The sequence below is a fragment of the Festucalex cinctus genome, chromosome 9 (genome assembly GCF_051991245.1).
Source record: "Festucalex cinctus isolate MCC-2025b chromosome 9, RoL_Fcin_1.0, whole genome shotgun sequence".
NCBI classification, from domain to species: Eukaryota; Metazoa; Chordata; class Actinopteri; order Syngnathiformes; family Syngnathidae; genus Festucalex; species Festucalex cinctus.
In genome coordinates this window covers 4,077,364-4,097,212 of record NC_135419.1, presented here as the reverse complement: position 1 = coordinate 4,097,212, position 19,849 = coordinate 4,077,364, and the positions used below count along the sequence as shown (strand labels likewise).

The 19,849-nt window shown below is 37.6% G+C and overlaps 1 protein-coding gene across 5 annotated transcripts in view; it reads left to right on the top strand.

The window, feature by feature from the left end:
- Window positions 1–4,259: 4,259 nt before the first annotated feature.
- Window positions 4,260–19,849, top strand: part of ablim3 (actin binding LIM protein family, member 3) — a 54,223-nt gene continuing 38,633 nt past the window's right edge. For all 5 annotated transcript variants that reach the window (XM_077532059.1, XM_077532058.1, XM_077532057.1 and 2 more), the window contains exons 1-2: window positions 4,260–4,637; window positions 15,691–15,825. In XM_077532059.1, coding sequence (XP_077388185.1) covers window positions 4,625–4,637; window positions 15,691–15,825 — 148 coding nt within the window. In that variant the 5' untranslated portion in view covers window positions 4,260–4,624. The remainder of the gene's footprint in view (window positions 4,638–15,690; window positions 15,826–19,849) is intronic.

The following is a 19,849-nucleotide window of genomic DNA, read 5'->3' as shown; positions in this document are numbered from 1 at the left end:
TTTCATGGATCCTTCGCACAATCACGCATGCGCAGGACGACGACTGACAGCGCCGCGGTAACTTTTTTTCCCCCCTTCTTTTTGTTTTCTTTTTTTTTCTTAACAGTTACTGACATTTTATATTGAGGATATTACATTAAGTCACGTTAAAGTACCCAATAAGGAAGTTTAGTTTGCACAAAAAAAGTTATATTAAAAGAAAAAAACATTTAATTATATTAATAGAACAAATTATTTAATTAAACTAGGCCTATTATAAATATTTTATGAACCTAAAAGTACTTGGTATCGGCAATACTAGTACCAGTATTTACTTGGTATCTAGTGATACCAAATGTCAAGTATCAGTGATACTTGTGATACTGTATCACACAGCTCTACTAACCACTTTTTCCACCATGCGACTTGTGCCTTTTGTATCTGTATTTAACCTCATGACTTCACCCCAAGCATAGTACAAAGTGTGACTTATTTTTTAATCAACCCATGTTTATCTAAAGAGAGATTATTCAGTGTTTTGCCTGCTTAATAAAATGTAAACCCTCAAACTGATTTCATATTCCAAGTCCCAAGTGCACCATGATAATGCCACCCTGAACCAATCAGCCCCGCATTGCACATGTGATCGTGCAATTGGCTATGCACCGCTGCAGGACACAGACCATTTATTTTTGCTCTGTTTGCAAAAGTGCGTGTTTGTGTGTGTGTGGAGGACAAAAGGCAATGATTGTAAGGATTATTGTAAAGAATTCGGCAGACTGCTGATCCGTAATACCGGTAAGGGGACACACAGAGGTTGATTGACAAAAAACACTGCCTGGAAGTGGAAACACACTGGATGAAATAGTAGTAAAAGTGTGGAAAAAAAAACATTGGTCCACTGTCGTATTCATACACAAAATAGACAAATCTGGAACATTTGGAAGTTTCTATGGGAATATGTGTCCATCCATCCAGAAGAACATCAACAATCAAACGACAATGCTCTCCGAAACTGTTCTAAGCTGGAAACTTGAAAGGATAGAATTTTTTTTAAATGACTATATGTAAAATGTATATTTATGCAATTCATATAGGAACATTAAAGAACTGGTCGTATCTGGTTGCAAAGCTGATGTTGAGATAACGCCTTCTTTCTGTAAAGATTTGATAAAAAAAGGCACATTTCCCAAAATTCCACTAATAATGCAACATGGAATGTTGGCCTACTGTCTTGCTATATTAACCTGACCTGCCCTAATGCTCTCATAACACGGAAAGGCCAGCTTCCTGTTTTTCTCCCTTCGGTTCGGAGGATATAAGCAGTGCACATAATTGACACAGAGCGCAGTCAGCACGTGGGACCAGATGGCATAGATCAGGGGTGGGCAACCCTGGTCATAGGGAGCTGCAGTCCAGTGCATTTTAGACGTCTCCTTCCTCCAACACAGGTGAGGAATCGGATCACTATCAGGTTTCTCCAGAGCTTGCTGATGAGCTGATCATTTAAATCACCTGTGTTAGAGGAGGGGGACATCAACACACGGGACTAGGACCAGTGTTGCCTTCCCCTGGCATTGACACATCTGTCACATACAGTACTTTAATGACCATTAAACAAATTGTAAGTAAAAGATTTTGCTTGTCGTATAATGAGTATGATGTAGATTTATTACAGATGCCTGAACAAAGGCATAATAGTCAAAGAATCGTGTGCCTCTAAAAAATAAAGTGGAAGAAGACATACTATTTTATTGTCCTTGCTTTTGTCAAAATGCCTCAGGGCTCAAGAATTGTAGTACATTTTACCCACACTATTTCTTGTGTTGATGAAATGAACCAATTTAAAGCCCCTTTCACACTGCACTTACTCAGGGTCAAGCAACAGTACAGAACAATTTTTCAGCATGTTGCGTTGACAAAATAAAAATAATCACATGGCTGTTTAATTTTACACTTGATGGCAGGCATTACAAAGACCCAACTATTTATATACACACAATTAAAAAGTTTTTTTCCCCCATAAATATGTTCCCTTTGAATGAAAATTATACAGTATGACTAAACCAATGAAAATAACGGCACATTAGCTTCACTGTATTGAGACAATTGTAAACCAGACCAGTGACAAGTGACCATTTCAATAACCGGTTTAATTATACAGAGGGTCTAAGACAATTTATTGTTAAAAAATTATTTCAAATACCTTTAAAAATGTTGTTGAATAAAGAGCAACAAAAAATATATACTGAGGAAGCAGTTGCTTGTTTGGGATCGTATTTTAACATAATACCAGCTGTGTTCACACGCTGAAATATATTTTTAAATATAATGTTAGTCGTGTGGAGCGTATTTGATAAATAAAAATGATTTCATTTTTAAAAAAAAGTTTATTTTTGACATTTATGGAAAATTATGGTGCATCCAGTACATCTGAATAAAACACAACAAAGCAATAAAGATGTAGCTTTTGTCTATTTGTAGCACCAGAACAATGTTATCATTTTTATACATATTTTTAAGAGGAACCCTTCACAGCTAATGGTCACGCAGAAGTGAATCAAACAACAAATAGACACAGAGAACAACAGCAAGCGTGAATGACCACGGAGGAGACTGAGACGCCACTCACATCCCGTTGACCCATTGTCCAGCTTCCTTTGCACTTCACAAGCTGGGCTTCCTCTGGACACTGTGGTCGGACCGTTTTCTATTCCGTGCTTAAGCAATCTTTAAAAAAAAAAAAAAAGTAATCAAATACAAGGCCAATGCTACACACTATTAAAAATGGGATGTATTTCTCTTCATATAACAAAAATCTGTCAACGTAGACAATCACAACTAAACCAGAAAATAGACAAATACAAATACTGTACTACCAGTACAGGTTACATTTACTGTAAAATAATATAAATAAATGTAAAAAACAAATCATCAACATCGTAGGCAATATCCTCATTGTCATTTTATTATTATTATTATTATTATTATTATTATTATTGTTGTTATTATTATTATTATTATTATTATTATTATTATTATTAGTAGTAGTAGTAGTAGTAGTAGTAGTAGTATTATTATCCAGCCATCATTTTTAACAGCTGAGTCCTCATAATAATAATAATAATAATAATAATAATAATAATAATAATAGTAATAATAATAATAATAATAATAATAATTATTATTATTATTATTATTTACTTATTTTCTTGTTGGGAGGTCCTTATGACAGATGCCATTGTAAATCTGATAATTTGGTCCTCTTCTTTTTGAGGACGTTCTCCTCCTAATGTATATAAATATGCTTAAAATGTCGTAAATTACTTGCTCCGTGAGTGGTGTTGATAGTTATGTAGGCCGAGTTTGTTGTTTTTAGTGTTTTATATACATCCATTTAAAAACCAACAGCAACAATTCTTCAGCAAGTCTATTAAAATTGATTTGCTTACGGCGATTTTCCAGAAGAGGGCGATGTAATAGCAGCTATGGTAATCCTGGCTTTGCTCTTCAACAAAAGACGTTCAAGGATTTTTGTCGTTCACTTTGTAGTGCATTTATCCATGCTTCAAGTCCAGTCAAGCTACCTTGCGCATTCGGCACCACATTATACATACAAAATATTATTGTTATTATCATTATTTTTGCAAAGCAGCATAGTGTGACCGGCGGCTTTCAGGAGTGACGTCGTCACTCCACGCGACAGGATAGGTGCGTCAAGTAATAAGAAATACATTGGAACAGGGAAATTTTCACAATAAAATTATGTCGGGACCCACTATCACGCCACAGTTCTAGAAATATAATCATCATATAAACAGATTAAAATGCATTACAACAGTAGGCTCTCCAACATAGTCATTTGGAGCAGCTCAAACTCAATCAATCAATCAATCAATCAATCAATCAATCAATCAATCAATCAATCTATCTATCTATCTATCTATCTATCTATCTATCTATCTATCTATCTATCTATCTATCTATCTATCTATCTATCTTTTGGACTTTGAAGGGTCATGGGGTAAACTTAAAACTGTAAGAGTTATCAGAGGTATTATAAAACAAAACTGATCCACATACGTGTGAATGAAAAACGAACAATATGTACGTGATTAGAATTATTTCTGTATGAGCCAACACTTATCAGAATCTATTTCGAGCGTTATTCAGGAAGTGCTTGCCAGTCACGCATTATTTTGAAGTCAAACGAGCAATGAACGTATATTATTTTGAAACAATTTACCGGAAGCGAAATATGTGACTGTGGTGGGCTTGAGAGAGGCGCGCGCGCTGTCAGCAGCCCAGTGAGCACACCGCCGCACAGCCGGCAGAGCGAAACAATGTGAACAAGGTGGCTTTGTGTTTTATTGTTCCATTCTACGCCGAAAAAAAACACACACGCGCAGAAACAACAGGAATATGAGCTTGTTTTCCCGTATTTTATTGAATTTTGTTAGCCTTCTTTTCCTCAGAATGGACTGGAAGCGTCGTTGCCAGGAATGAGTGAGTGAGGACTCGGAGCATCATTTACCTTCACCGGAAATTCATTCTTAATGACACCATTTGGATGCACTACTCTTGAGTGTATGGGAGTATTTTTCGACAAAACGACCTTGTTTTGGTTAACAACACCTTGGACATCATGAGCTCTAATGGTAAGTCCATTAATATACAGTAAGGTGAGAATGAGAGCTGTGGGAAGAACTGCTGTGTTCCAATATTATTCATTACAATAATAATGGATTTTTAGTGAGATTAAAATTCTTTTTAATTTTTTTTTAATTTTACTAAGTTCCATTGAGGTGCAATTGTTCTGACTGGAAGATGTTTTTTTTGCCCATGTGGCCGTGATAAAACTGGAAGAATCATCCTATATGGCAAGGTCAGTCACAAAGTTCAGAGTTCAGCCACAGTCGAGCTTTTTTGGATTCTGCTTCCAGTTGTCTCATTTCTTGTCTTCCTCATTCTAGTCACTATTCACACCCATAACATTGACTCATAAATAGTCACGGCCTCTCACACGCAGCGTAAATGGATACTTAATGAGTTGTATATTATTAAGAACACTTTCACAAATATTCAAACCCCCCACAGACTTTCACCTGTAAAGTCGTCCACCTGTCACTTCTCCAATTGGAGGAGCAGGAAGCGCCGCCCGTTTTCCAGGCAGCCCGCTACTGGCCTCATGGACTTTTATGTGATTGTGATTCGGAGCATGACGAATATACCCGGAGCCCCATGTTGTACTTATCTTAGACTAACCCGGGGGCTGCCGTGATGCTAAGCTGACCTTGTATCAGCTGACTCTGACCCTGATCCCCCTGTCAGCTGAATCAGGGCTTTCCTCCTCAGGGCTAGCGGCTCACTGGATATTGTTGTGCATTTGTACAAGTTGTCCCTTGTTTATTCACGAGGAAGACAGCTTCGATTTGTCAGGGTCAACTTATAAACAACTTCTTTGTTGCAGAAGTTCTTAAAACGCCTTCCCGTCCTGCTTCCACTTCCCGTCGTGACAAATCAGAGGAACCTCGTATTACTGCATCATACACGTAAAAGCCTCCATAATTCATGTGCTCTTAACTCACATCTTGGTGAGTCTTGCCTGCCTGCAAGCGGGCTTCAACTGCGACTATTTACAGGTCAGGTTTTACGGCTTGAGAAACGGAAGAAGCTGCAAAGTTAAGGGGTACATTAGTTTGGATTCACCACAGACAACTTTTCTATCAGCAATTTTAAACCGAAAAGTTGTTGTTGTTTCCATGCTAAAAAATGTTTCAAATCGAAACAGTTTAGGGATGGGTACTAGATCAACTCTGATGAAAAGTAGCAGTTGATTAACTCATTCACTCCCAAGCATTTTCACCCCCTTTTTTTTCAACCCCTTTCGCCCCCGGCTGTTTTACTGGATTTTGACTGATTTTGCAAGGCCCACAGAATATTGTGTTCTATTGCTATACAAACATGGAACCTACCAAAAGCAAGATTAGGATCTCTTCTTTCATCAGGAAAAAAAGTATATTTCTATCTGTTTCAATTTTGCAGCAATTAGCATTAGAATATAGCTAAATTTCGTCGTTATTCACAAATCAGTGAGGAAAAACATGGCCCTGGTTGATCTCTTATACTCTGCTGCCACCTACTGGCCGTTTTTGTAATAATTACCATTGCTTCAAGCATTCTCTTCAGTTCAGAGGCTGCATCAAAGCCTTCTTTATGTTCTAGCATTAAAAAAAATAAAAAGTTTTTAAAAAACTTATAAATACGAGCATGGTAATTAAGATAGAACGTATTTATACGTCTTTGGGAGCAAATGAGTTAAATAATGAATTGTTTATGGAATTTCTGGAATGTTCTGAACCCCTGCTTTCAATGGCAGTGTCGTGTTAAGCACAATAAGGCTACATGTGGGTGGATTTTGTCGCCAAGTGGATGCAACTTCTCACAACTGATGTCAACAAACTCGCCTTATGTGAAATTGAAGGTTTGGAAAATGCACAACTGGTTTGGTGCATAACATGTCATGAAATATTATTGTCGATTGAGCAAATAAAAGCACATGTTTTCAAATGCCTTATTTTGAAAGTTAATCAGTCCGCTGACATGGAGGACTTCAGGATATTTGCTGTTGACACGCTGCAATTACGTGGATTAGAACTATGATAATTTTTTTTTTTTTTTTTAAATAATAATAATTTTTAATAAAAAAAAAAAAAAAGAACTATGATAATTTACACAAGTCATTAAACAATTGATTGATTAGCAAAATAGAATTAATCCTCAACTATTTTGATAATCAACACTATTGCTGTCGATTAATTGATCAATTGTTGCACCTCTCATTTTAAATAATAACATTTTTGCAACATGTTTTCATAAAATTCCCCAATGATCAATAACTGTACAGCACACTTTACGCACTCTATTGGTTGACTCCAATTAGTTTTAGACCCTGCTGGACAAATGGTAAACTCTGCTTTTGTTACCATGACATATGAGGGCGGAGCCTGATCATCAGATTAGTGTGTCTTTCTTTTCGTTGCAGGAGCAGAGCTGAAAATGTGAAGGAAAAATAAGGTGTGACTATAAAGACTAGGGATGTTTTTTCCAGACCGATATCGATACTCAGACCCTCAGTACTCACCGAAACCGATACCAACTGCCGATACCAGTAGTACATTTTGACAAATAAAAAAAATCACTAAAAGATATTTTTAAACAAATATATTTCCTTTAATTTTGACCAAAAAAAACAGCACAGTCACTCTTCAATAGTCTTAACACTCAAAATAAAACACAAAAATGCTCTTTTAGTTTAAGATTCACAATTTTGAAGTATTTCCAAACCGGTGAAGTTTTGGTGAAAAACTGCTGCAAGCTATAGCGCCACTTACAGGCAAGGAGGACTCACTTAACGTCTTCCCCGTCTGCCATCGCTCGCTTGTACTCGTCTGCGTCACGAGTACTCGAGTACTTGAAAAAAGGCTGGTATCGGCCCGATACCGATACCTGGTATCGGTACTCGCCCATCCCTAATAAAGACAATTAAAACAAAAAAACAAAACAAAAAAAAACCTTATGGCTGTGGATATTTGTAAATACAGTAGACACATTACAAATCACAAATACACCTTCAACATCACAGCATCTGCTGGGCCAAGCAAATGCTGGTGTAATCTTATCGATCAGTATTTAGATCGTCCCTGTCCCAGAATTCCTGAACCCTATACCTGTAGAAATACATTTAAAATGTGTTTCCCACAATCTAAACACACGATGGTCTTCTCAAGGTTGAAAATGGAGGGAAGCTCGTGAAATGGGAACACGTGCATGTCGAGGGCTGAAGAATGAGCGCGACGTCAATAACGCGTCAACCTGGGCTTCACTGCTGGCTGAATGCTCGAGGTTGTGTGTCAGCGCTGTCACAGCAGGCAGACGGTGGCGGAACATGCTTACTGAACATGAATGCGTTGGCATGAACACATCTGAGCTTAGCGAAGGACAGATCCTCTCCTCCAGTCAGTCAACATGTGTCCCCCTGTTCCCTCCGGCTCTTTTCTGGCTCGTACATGAATGGGCCTGTTAAGCCAAAGCGAGCGCGTTTTCCACTGCGTTGGGTGTGATAGACCAGAGGCCATCCTCGCACGTAGAAATCGTATCCACGGCACCAGCTATCTGCCTGGCTTGATCTACTGGGCAATTTCACGAGTGCTGGCAGTATTTTGTGTCCAGTCTGACACTAAGCTGGGCTGTAGATGCATTTGCAAAATCATTTTTTTTCTTGATAAACAGTATATATTTCTCCTGAGCATAGGGCTGGGCAATAAATCGAATTAATTCGATACATCGTCATTTTAAAAAATCGAATCGTTGAAAATTTGTTAAATCGTGAAATCGAATTTTGTCTTCTGGATTAGAAAAAGCTGTTGTTCTTATGTTCTGTTACATCCAAATGCTTTTATGTGTTGTAATTTTGCACAAGTGGCAGAATGCTGGATGGGGGGTTAATGGTTAACAATAGGGGTGTGAATTGCCTAGTACCTGACGATTCGATCCGTATCACGATTCATAGGTCACGGTTCGATTCGATACCGATTAATCCCGATATGAATTTACAAGTCGATTGTTGCAATATTTTTACTCAAATTTAAAGATTTGTATGGAAATGTATTATTTAATGATCTACAAATTCAGTTTTATAACTGTGAGCCACTGTATTTAACAAACAGATTGTAAACTTTTTCATGTTAGAACAGCATTGAAATAAAAATATTAAGGCTTAATGTTCCATTAATATAACATTGTTCCATGCTTAAGGTGTGAAAATTAGATATTTTGTTGAATATTTTTCCATCAAAAATGGAAGTTAAAAAATCGATTCGGCTGCCTATTGAATCGATTTGAGAATTGCGTGCTGTAGTATCGCGATATATTGCCAAATCGATTTTTTTAAACACCCCTAGTTAACAATGTTTACAATAGCTACCAACTACTTAATTGTGCCATTTAAGCACAAACTATGAATGTTAAGTTTATGTTAAAACTAATCTACAATCAGCATATGTTACTGGTGTCTGAACATTTTGCACAGGAATTATTTTTGAATAAGTGAAACCTTTAAATAAATGTTTGTTGGATTTATTCGATTAAAAATCGATTAAAATCATAATCGTCCTGAATGACTGAAAAATCGAGATTTTATTTTTTGGCCATATCGCCCAGCCCTACCTTAGCACCATAGGCACACTAACCACGCGTTTGCCTCCTGATGGTTGGCTGATGGTTTACAAGTGCTTGATTAGACATGCAGCAGAACTAAACTTCATAGGACCTTCTTAAATGGAATAATAACTTCCATAGCTAAGACGAACAATAGTATGACGTTTCCCCTTTTCTTCATGACCTTGGCCTCTGGGAAGATTGAGCGATCATTCACGTTGTCAGTGGAGGTGTAACCTTTTGCTCTCACTGTAGCCGAATGTTAGCAGCAGCTTTGATGAATGTTCCTCTCCAAGGTCTTGGTTGAGTTCAAGGATGATAAAAAAAAAAAAAGAGGGTGAGGTGAGGCTGGAGGCTAAAGATCTGTTAATTTGCCACTGTAGACCATGGTTTTACCATGCACATTTCACTATTACAAAGACTACATATTCTCAAAGATGCTCGCTAAAGTGAGCAGTGTGTATGAACGTGAATCGTCAGCATAACTGTTGACCTTTTGATCATGTGACTGGCTTATTACCTGAATCCGATAAGCATCTCGTTTGAATGCATAGGGGGATTTGCATAAAGATTTGCAACAAGGGCGACGGCAAATGACAGTAAGGATGCTTACATCATTAAACAGCTTAAAGGAACGACAAGAGGTGTGGTTGTGTAACCAAATTCACAAACTGGTTTTGTAACATTTAACTTTAACAACAGCCTTCTTTCTACTCGGGCAGATAGAAAACTGGTGTATTTTTTTTTTTTTTTTTTTTTTTTTTTTTTTTTTTTTTTTAGTGAAGTCAAATATAACAACTATCACCTTCAGTCTCCTGTCACATGTATTGGACTCTACTTGCTGATGCTAAAGTCCGATTAGCTCTTAGAGAAGTCATTTAGGATTTACATACTTTTTCTGCTCAGCATTACGAGGCATGAAAATTATGAAACTTAGACCAACCTTTTTGAAACTCAGCTACAAACAACTAGTGTTCTGAATAATATGAAGGGCTAACAAGTTTTATACGCACTTCTCAAATACATTTTCTGAAATTAACTTTATCAATGTTATAATAATAATAATAATAATAATAATTTTATTCATTTCTGTGAAGACACTTACATTATTGATTTCTCACAATACCTGTAATATAGTCTTATAAATCTCTGCCATTTGTTTACATTTTCACGCTGTCACTTCTAATCCACAGCATTCCTAGAAAATCGCAATGTCCCATCACTATTGAGCTATTTAGCCCACAGGCACCATGTTGGCGACCTCTGCTTTAAATTCAGCGGACTGTGTTTGTCTATTGTTGTGACATTGATGAAGATCAGATCACATTTTATGACCAGTTTGTGCAGAAATCCAGTTAATTGCAAAGGGCTCACATACTTTTTCATACAACCGTAATGCTGTTGGCACAGACATGAAGACACAGTAGAAATGAATTATCTCCCACCCCAAGGTAGTGACTTTTTATTATTATTATTATTATTATTTTCCATTATCAATGTCTAACCACTCTGTATGAATGCTTGAAAAATCTAGAAAAATATCACAGAAGCTGGAAGACTGCATCCATATTTTCTTCATTGTTTTTTTCCAAGGTTTCATTTTAAAATCTTCAAGGCATTTCTTCCCAGGCCTGGTCTTCTGTATGGCAGCAAACTGTCTTGAACCTGCATGTTGTATGATAATAATGTGTCATATTCAATGTTATGCCTGGGTTTGAAACAAAAAGATAAATATGCAGTCTACATTAGAGGTGAATGATAGATCAATCAATTGACAAGTAATCAATTATCAAGTTAATCGATATTTATTTTCAAATCATCATTGAATCGTTTAGACCAGTGGTGTCAAACATATGGCCCGCGGGCCGGATCAGGCCCGCAAAAGGGTTTAATCCGGCCCGCGAGATGATTTTGTAAAGTAAAAAGAAAAAAAAAAACTTGAAAACGTATATAATTGTAATTTCACAAGCAGTCCTCAGATGAGCAATGCAACTTGTATGGGGGAATCGTCGTGGTTGTCATTATTTTACACACAACTTAAAGTTACGGTTTAATTATTACTATTACTATTATTTTAAATCATAGACCGACATAAACGTGTTAAATACGATACAAATTTACTTACTGGTAAGAAAAGGATTAGCGTCCTTATAACGTCATGAACTCATTTACTCCCAAAAACGTATAAATATGTTCTATTCTATTTTAAATATTACCATGCTCCCAAAGACGTATTTATGTTTTTGTTTTTTGTTTTTTTAAATGGTAGAGCACATAGGAGGCTTTGATGCAGCCTCTGAACTGAAGAGAATGCTTCAAGCAAAAACGGCCAGCAGGTGGCAGCAGAGTATAAGAGATCAACCTGGGCCATGTTGCAACACACTCTTTTCACCCACTGTTTTAAACAGATTTGTGAATACTGATGAAACTTTGCTAGATTCTAATGCCAATTACTGCAAAATTGAAACAGATAGAAATATACTTTTTTTTTCTTCCTGATAAACGAAGAGACTCATCTTTTGTTTTGGTAAATTCCATGTTTTGATAACAATAGGACACAATATTCTGTGGGCCTTGCAAAATCAGTCAAAATCCAGTAAAACTGCGAAAAATGTGCTGGGAGTGAATGAGTTAACTGCACCACGCAATGCATTCTGGGAACAATATATATGCAAAACAGGTAGCTTTAACACGTCCGGAACTTATACTGGCAAAATTTTGCCGCGTTCCATTTGCGTCAGTGTTATTTTTCGGAACAATGTGATTACAGTTTTGCTCCGTAATTTAGGGCTGGCCCACAAATAATGAAAATCTGCGTATATATGACGGCAATCATTTTTAACTCTTTGACTGCCACACCTTATAAAAAAAAAAAACCTTATGATATGACAAAGGTTTTGATCGTTCACAAAAAGAGATACAATGCTTCCATCTGCTGGCCATAGTTAGTGTTTTTGATTCCACAACCCATTGACCAGGCAGCGCTGCACTTAGACGTTCACTGAGAAAAAATAAAAAGATAAATAAAAAAAACTTAGTTGACGTCATTTCACGTTTATGGCGGCATACGTTGTGATTTTACTGATCGTTATTAAACGTTTTTGGCAGTCAAAGAGTTAAGTTATATACCGTTATTCTTCCGATGCTGCCCACTTGGTAATATATTTTCCTCCATGCGGCCCCTGAGCTAATATGAGTTTGACACCCCTGGTTTAGACATATTATTTTTTATTTCAAATATTCCAAATGCTCAGAATTTCTTCTCAATTACTTCTCAATACTAAAGTGGATTGATTGTCCTTGTGTTGAATCAAAATAATGCTTTTTGGTAAACAATGATCAACCTTTTTGCCTGTTTTCTGACATATTACAGACCAAAAGAGTCAATCACACTTAATTTCTGTTTGTGCATTTTCTGCAGTATGAATTTAAAATAATTTGATATATTTTTTTTTATAAAGTCAAATTAAAACATGTTTTCTTATCCAATACTTTTATTAATTAACAAAATAATCAACAGATTAATCCATTATTAAAACTCATTCACTGCCTTTGACAAGTATACTTGTCAATTGTATTTTTTAGAGCGGTGCTAAATGGGGGCGAATCTGAGCATGCTCCACTGTAAATATCAAACTTGGAAACAACTTTACTGATGCCCAACCACCGGTAGATGACATCATTGCCCCATTTTATAGGAAATAAACACAGTTTCAGAGTCCATGGGAGAAATGGCTGTATTTTGGCAAACCTACATTTTTCTGCTGTCAATTATAAAAGAACGGGACGGGACAAAAAGTAGGGAGTCTATTCTGTTATTTGGTAGATTCGGTTTATATATAATTATTGAATGGAATATCACGTGAGTATTGGAAATGTAAACATTTTCTATAATGACTGGCAGTGAATGAGTTAAATTGATTCAGAGTTACGTCTTCCCTAGTTTATTACTTAATTTTATATCAATTCTACCACACAATTCCACAAGGTCATCGCATGACTTTTCTTTGGTGATTGTTATCTCTTCATTCCCCATCACCAACAATATCCCAACATCCCTTGCGGCCGTGCTCCAAGCGTGGCTGTCAGGTCAGAGGCAGAAATAGTAGCAGTCTCTTGTTCTCTGGGGATGCTGTCTGCCTCACTGACCCTGGCCCCGTTCTTATCACCTGTCAGCTTGCGGCGGGATTCTCCTCGGGCACTTGCCAATGATTTAGTCTGGGATTACACCTGTTGCTTGGCGGCTTTCGTTTGAAGAATGACTCACCACCTCTTCACGGGGAAAAGGACGGAGGGGCTTGAATGGGCTGAATGGGAACGAATCCACTTACATAATTGGATAGAATGTCGTAATTCTTCGGTTCCTGGCATGACTGTGGATGTGGATTCTCTGTTAAGGAGCAACACTTTGTCATTCAAACTATACAAGACAAGCAAGCATTTTTTTTTTAAACTCATTCACTCCCAGCCATTTTCACAGAAGCAGTCCCATTCGCTCCCGGCTGTTTTACTGGATTTTGACTAATTTTGCAAGGCCCACAGAATATTGTGTTCTATTGCTATAAAATCATGGAACCTATCAAAAGAAAGATTAAAGTCTCTTCTTTCATCAGGAAAAAAAGTATGTTTCTATCTGTTTCCGTTTTGCAGCAATTAGCATTAGAAGAGAGCTAAGTTTCATCAGTTTTCACAAATCTATTCAAAATAGTTAAGTAATTTAGCTTTTTTTCTACATGGCCCTGGTTGATCTCCTTTGCTCTGCTGCCACCTGCTAGCCGTTTGTGTAATAACTACCATTTCTGCACCCGTTCTTTGCAGTTGAGAAGCTGCATCAAAGCCTTCTGTATGCTCTAGCATGAAAACAAAAAACTAACAAAAAAACGTATAAATACGTCTTTGGGACACTTAGAACATTAAAAAAAACGTATTTACAAGTTATTGGGAGCAAATAGCACTTTTCTGTGTGATGAGAAGACTTGCCTGTTTGGCTTGGCACCATTTCAGAAGGTCAGTATTGTAAACAAATCTGTGTATCAAGTAGGATTTGGCTTTGTTCCCGTTATCACTTTTTCCAACCTGATGGGATCACTGTCGTTCTTTCTGGTTTATGATGGAAAAACAGCCTCTCTCTCAATCTGCCTGTATCGCTCTCTCTTCCTTACACACATTCCCAAGGAAGTGTCATTATTCAGTCCAGTGGCTAAGTACTTATCAGATGGGGTAGTGGGTTCCAGTGGTGCAAGCGGCATTGTGAGGAGAACAATGAATTCACAGTTGACTTGAGTGTGGGAGACAGAGAGTAGGAAGCAGTCAAGCTTGCATATTTCCAAAGCCCATACTCTGGATTTGAACAGGAAGGTAAACATCTACAGTCATGCATACATTCCGCCTCCATGCATATAGCATCATCCAGCTCACGGCACTCACAGGATATGAGGCGTGCAAGGCCCCTCGACATTTTAAGTACTGCCAGTCCTTTGAGAATCCTCCAGTGGAATGCAATCAGTAGCTGGAGCACACCAGCCCATGTGCTGCCACCGCTCAAGCAGCAAAGTCCTTCAGTCAGCTATTTAGGTGAGGAGCAAGGCCAGCTGGTTATCCTGCCATTATACCTCTCCACCACTGTAGGACCACTCGGATGCTCTTTGAGAAGGATGAAGAGCGAAATGAGCAAGAGTGACTGCAGCTGTTGATTCACGTGCTTTCTTAGGATGTCTGGATGGCTTGTGAATGCAATGGGTGCCTTTTATAAGGCACTACTGTGATTGGGATGTAACAATAACGGCAATATCGTGTTATCGCGATATTAAAAGTGCCACAATATATCGTCGTCGTCATGTCACGATATTAAAAGCAGCACATCTGTAAAAAAGTGATTTCCAGTTGTGCGGTTCTAGCACCCTCTGGTGGCTAATTTTTTTTTAGGCAGTTTAATTTTTACAAGGCATGTTTTGGCCCTTCTATGTTTAAAATCCACACTAATGGTCAGACGAAGAGGAACGTAATATGCTTGTGAACCGAGTCAATAAGTGGAGGAACTCAATGTGTTCATATTAAGTCTTATTAGCGATTGTAGGTTGTTTATACACATTTCTGTAATGTACAAAAGCACAATATTGTGTGTTTTTTTTAATTATGAGCTCATTTTTTTTTACAATATTGTGAGCTTTTTTTTTTTATATCGTGAACCTCTCCACAGTAATGTGATGATATTTGTATCGTGAGCTTCATATTGTGATAATATTGTGTGTTTGAAAGCGCTATATAAATAAAGTTGACTTGACTTGATTATTATTAAATGTACCATCCCTCAATCATATCACACCCAATGTATCTATAATTATTAAATTGTCTGTTTATTTGAGTGATGCACAGACCTAATATATATACACTGCATTTCCTTATTTCAGAAGTTGTTGCGAAATATCGCCTATATAAAGACTTACTGAGTGGCAATATTTAGACACTGTTCCCTCTTTCTGTCCACTCCAGCGTATCAGCAAGGCTCAATGGCAGGTGAGCCGAGCGGCGGGCCAATTCGGTGTCAACGGTGTCGGGAAGTGTGCAAAGGAGAGGTGGTTCGCGTTCAAGACACCCACTTTCATGTCAAGTGTTTCACCTGCACAGGTAAGACTTCATCGCAAAAAAGTAGGAGTTGTGAATTTTGCAGCAACTGTTGCAGTGGCAAATTGAAGGTGTGAAACACGGACTCGCAAGGAGTCCCATCCTTACTATTTCTGCAAACAACCTGCATTGACTGCTTAGAATAGTGGATCTTCTTGCTAATCCATCTTAGTCCCCATGCTGAGTGCTACTATTAGCCCACAGTGTGGATTGGAGCGGATCAGAGTTGCCTTGCGGGGGACTTGGACTCCTGCTAAGGTAGCTTGTAATAGTCGGTGTCAACTCAGAAGGGATTTCCCCTGTTGTACACTGCTGTCTAATGACATTGTTTGCCAGATTTTTCCAAGCTACTATTGAGGAAAAGCCCGAGTTGAGATACTGCAGTGACAAGAATGATGTTTTGTATCAGTTGCATTTAGACGTTATGTTTAAAATTTATGTCCCGTAGAATGTTAACATTATTCTTGTCTTAGTACATTAGTACATTAATAGTGGAATAACCTGAAACTGACACAAAGTGGGCATTGTGTCCTGTGCACAAACAGGTTGCAAAAAAAACATGATGATTATGTTTATACAAAGTACACGGTCCAAACCTGCACATATTCTGTATGATGTAGTTATTTATAGTGTACATACGTAAAAAGTCCACAAACACCTGTTCAAGTGTTCAAGAGTTTTCAGAGACATGAAAATGAGACCAAGATAAATAATTAAAAAAAAATTTCCCCAGCATCAACGTGACATGTAACTTTTAGTTTTTAAAAGCTTTTCTAAGATAAAAATATCCAAACTAAGATCATATGGCTGCACAATTGTGCACACCCTCTTCATCACTGGTTTGTGACTGTGTTCAGGATTAGCCAATCACATCCAAACTAATGTTAAATTGGAGTCAGACACCTGACACATTATTATTCTTATTATTATTATTATTATTATTATTATTATTATTATTATTATTATTATTATTATTATTATTATATGAACAACCTGGCACTTAAACAGGATTGTGGACACTTTTTGCATCCACTTTATATATCCATCATCACAATCTGTTTTTTAAGCAACTTCAAATTTAGAAAGAAATGATGCTTTATATTTTATAAATGGTTGTTATCACAAGTAAGATTGACTTTAATTAAGAACTTCAAAAATATTACTCTGTAAATTATATATTTGAATCGGACTCGCAAGCTACATGAGTGGGTTCTTTGAAATTAAATCTTTCTGGTGCCAGCTTGAGTCAGACAAACCTTGATTGCACTCATATCACTAACTACAGTTCTTCACATCAAACTTTAGAACATTGCTGTTCTTTTTTGTCAATAATGCAATTATTTTTCTTTTATTTGACACTGCACACTATTGATGAATGATAGAAAGTAGAAAATGATGCGGACTGCCTGTTCGATGATAAGGTAACAGAATTGCTTACCTGCGCAAAAGGCTCAGGGTCCCTTTCAAACATGACACTGATTTGTGGCACACTTAAAGAAATTGGCGCACCTCTGGAAAAGGCCTTATGACAGTCAAGTATGTGTGCAGGAACCAATTAGAAATCAAAGAACCAAGAAACGTTATTTGTCATGGTGCTGTGAAGCCTGAAGCCAGTTTTGCTACCTTCAAACCAAGAGTTACTTTTCAGTCATGTGCAAATTATTTTACATAAAGCAGCTAAAACTAGGGGTGGGAATAGCAGGGTAACAATATTTGTGGAATCACAATACAGCAAGTATGTGAAAATCCATATATTGGAAAGAAAATCATAATGCCTCTAATCATAAGGCATTACCATACATATAAGAATGAAAGGATTGATATTAGTAGAGGTGGGTATATCAATTAATTTTGAGCATCCGTCATTCGCCAACTGTCCGTCATCATCAATCAGACAAGATTTCAATTCAAACCAAACTGTAATCATCAATCCATTGCCGTTTTTTTTTCTTTTTTTTTTCCGTCATTGTTTACAATTTTCAGTTGAGTCTTTTGGGTTCATCCCTGCCAGTCATCAACCAGGGCGGGATTTAATATATATATATAAGCAATATGTTGGCAGAAATTTCAATCGATTTTTGAGAAAATTTATTTTAAGTGTGCCTTATAGTCGTGAAAATACGATACGATCAATTGCTTCATACGTCTTTATGCAAAACAATTCTACAGAAATATTTAACAAAAAAGAAATTCAAATTATGTCCAGGCTGCATATGGTGTTTTCATTGATTCTTGAGAGTATTTATTTGTGCCCCATAAATGTCTCCCATTACTCCATATTGACATATTTCAAGACATATTGAGCTGCAGTACTGCTCTCAAATTGCCAACTACTTGAACAAACAACCTGAACGCAGACGGAATACAGCCTTTAGCGTTGTTACATTTGGAGTGACAACATGCAGTTGCTATCTTTTGACGGATCGTTTGATAGGTAGTTTGAGTATGTACACTGAATGTTCAATGAATATCAGGCATACAGTCAACATTAACTTGCTTTGTCAGTGTGTTTAAGCTTTACTTATCTTTCGAATCGTTCTTGGTGGCAGAGAAGCGTCGGCGAATGTTTGGAAGACACACACAGACTTGTGTATGAATTCATATGTAAGTCCGGGAAATGCTTTGTGAAGAATCAGTTACCACTAGTACCCACAGGACTTAAGTCTGTACACATTCCAGCTGTCAATACACCTTTACTGTGACGAGGTGCAACAACAACAGTGGATTTACTGTAACTGTGCGTTGATGACATATTATACAGAAGTAAAAGTAAAAAGCTACCCTGTAAGTGCGGCATCCCCGCTTGCAGTTTTTGGCTCTCAAAATCCAAAATCCACATTTTTGACGCGAAAACTGTGATGCGAGACCGCTTATTATGAGTCTTGAATCATCTATGAGGGATGGCGCTTGGTTGATTAAAATACCGTATTTTCCACATTATAAGGCGCACCTTCAATGAATGACATATTTTAAAACTTTTTCCATATATAAGGCGCTACAGTAGAGGCTGGGGTTACATTATGCATCCATTAGATGGTGCTGCGCTAAAGGGAATGTCAACAAAACAGTCAGATAGATCAGTCAAACTTTATTAATAGATTACAAACCAGCTTTCTGACACTCCCAAAATGAATAATCAGCTGTTTTATTATTTTCTCTGAGGTAAAGTATCAGTATTAGCTAGCGATCCAAGATGGTGGGATCTTCTGCGCATGCGCGTCACCGATCGTGCAGGGTCACCGATAGCGTCTTGACAGCGAGACCTGTTGCGGCTCAATATTGATCCATATATAAGGCGCTCTGGATTATAAGGCGCATGGTCAGCTTTTGAAAAAATTGAAGGCTTTTAGGTGCGCCTTATAGTGCGGAAAATACGGTAAATCAAATTAATAAATTAAAATAATACTGGTGGTCGATCCTCGCCCATCCCTAAAATCACGACATTACAGGTGATCACAGATTTTGCACAAAATACAAAATACCAGCCGATCTTATCGGTGTAAAGTCTACTTTTCCCCGTTTTTTTTCCACACCATCTGTTCATCAGTTTGTTTCTGTCTGTCTCCAGATTAGTGCTCATAAATTTGTTAGGGGTGTAGCAAAAATAGATTGTTTGTTTGTTCAAATCATCTCTCAGCTTGTGTAGTTTGTGTATTACAACAGCATTTTGTCATTCTACACAAGACGAAGACACTGAGGGCTACTCATGGGAGGCTTGCGACACATTCCTCACATGTACCTGCCTCGCACGCACTGATATCACTTGTATTGCATGAATCCATATGTGAATTTGTGCATGCATTTGAGCGCACACATGCACTATCTCGCTGTGGTTGTTAAGGGTTGCTGTGGTAACGGTCTGATGGGGCACCCGTGCCCTGGTTGGTGGATATTCTCAGCATCTCTATGGCGCTATTAACCAATCACAGGGCACCATTTGTGCCCCAGAGAAAAACAAAAAAAGGGGTGGTGAACAGAGGAAGACAGCAGAGGAAAGACGGGGGTGGGGGTAGGCTTGTTTGTGGCG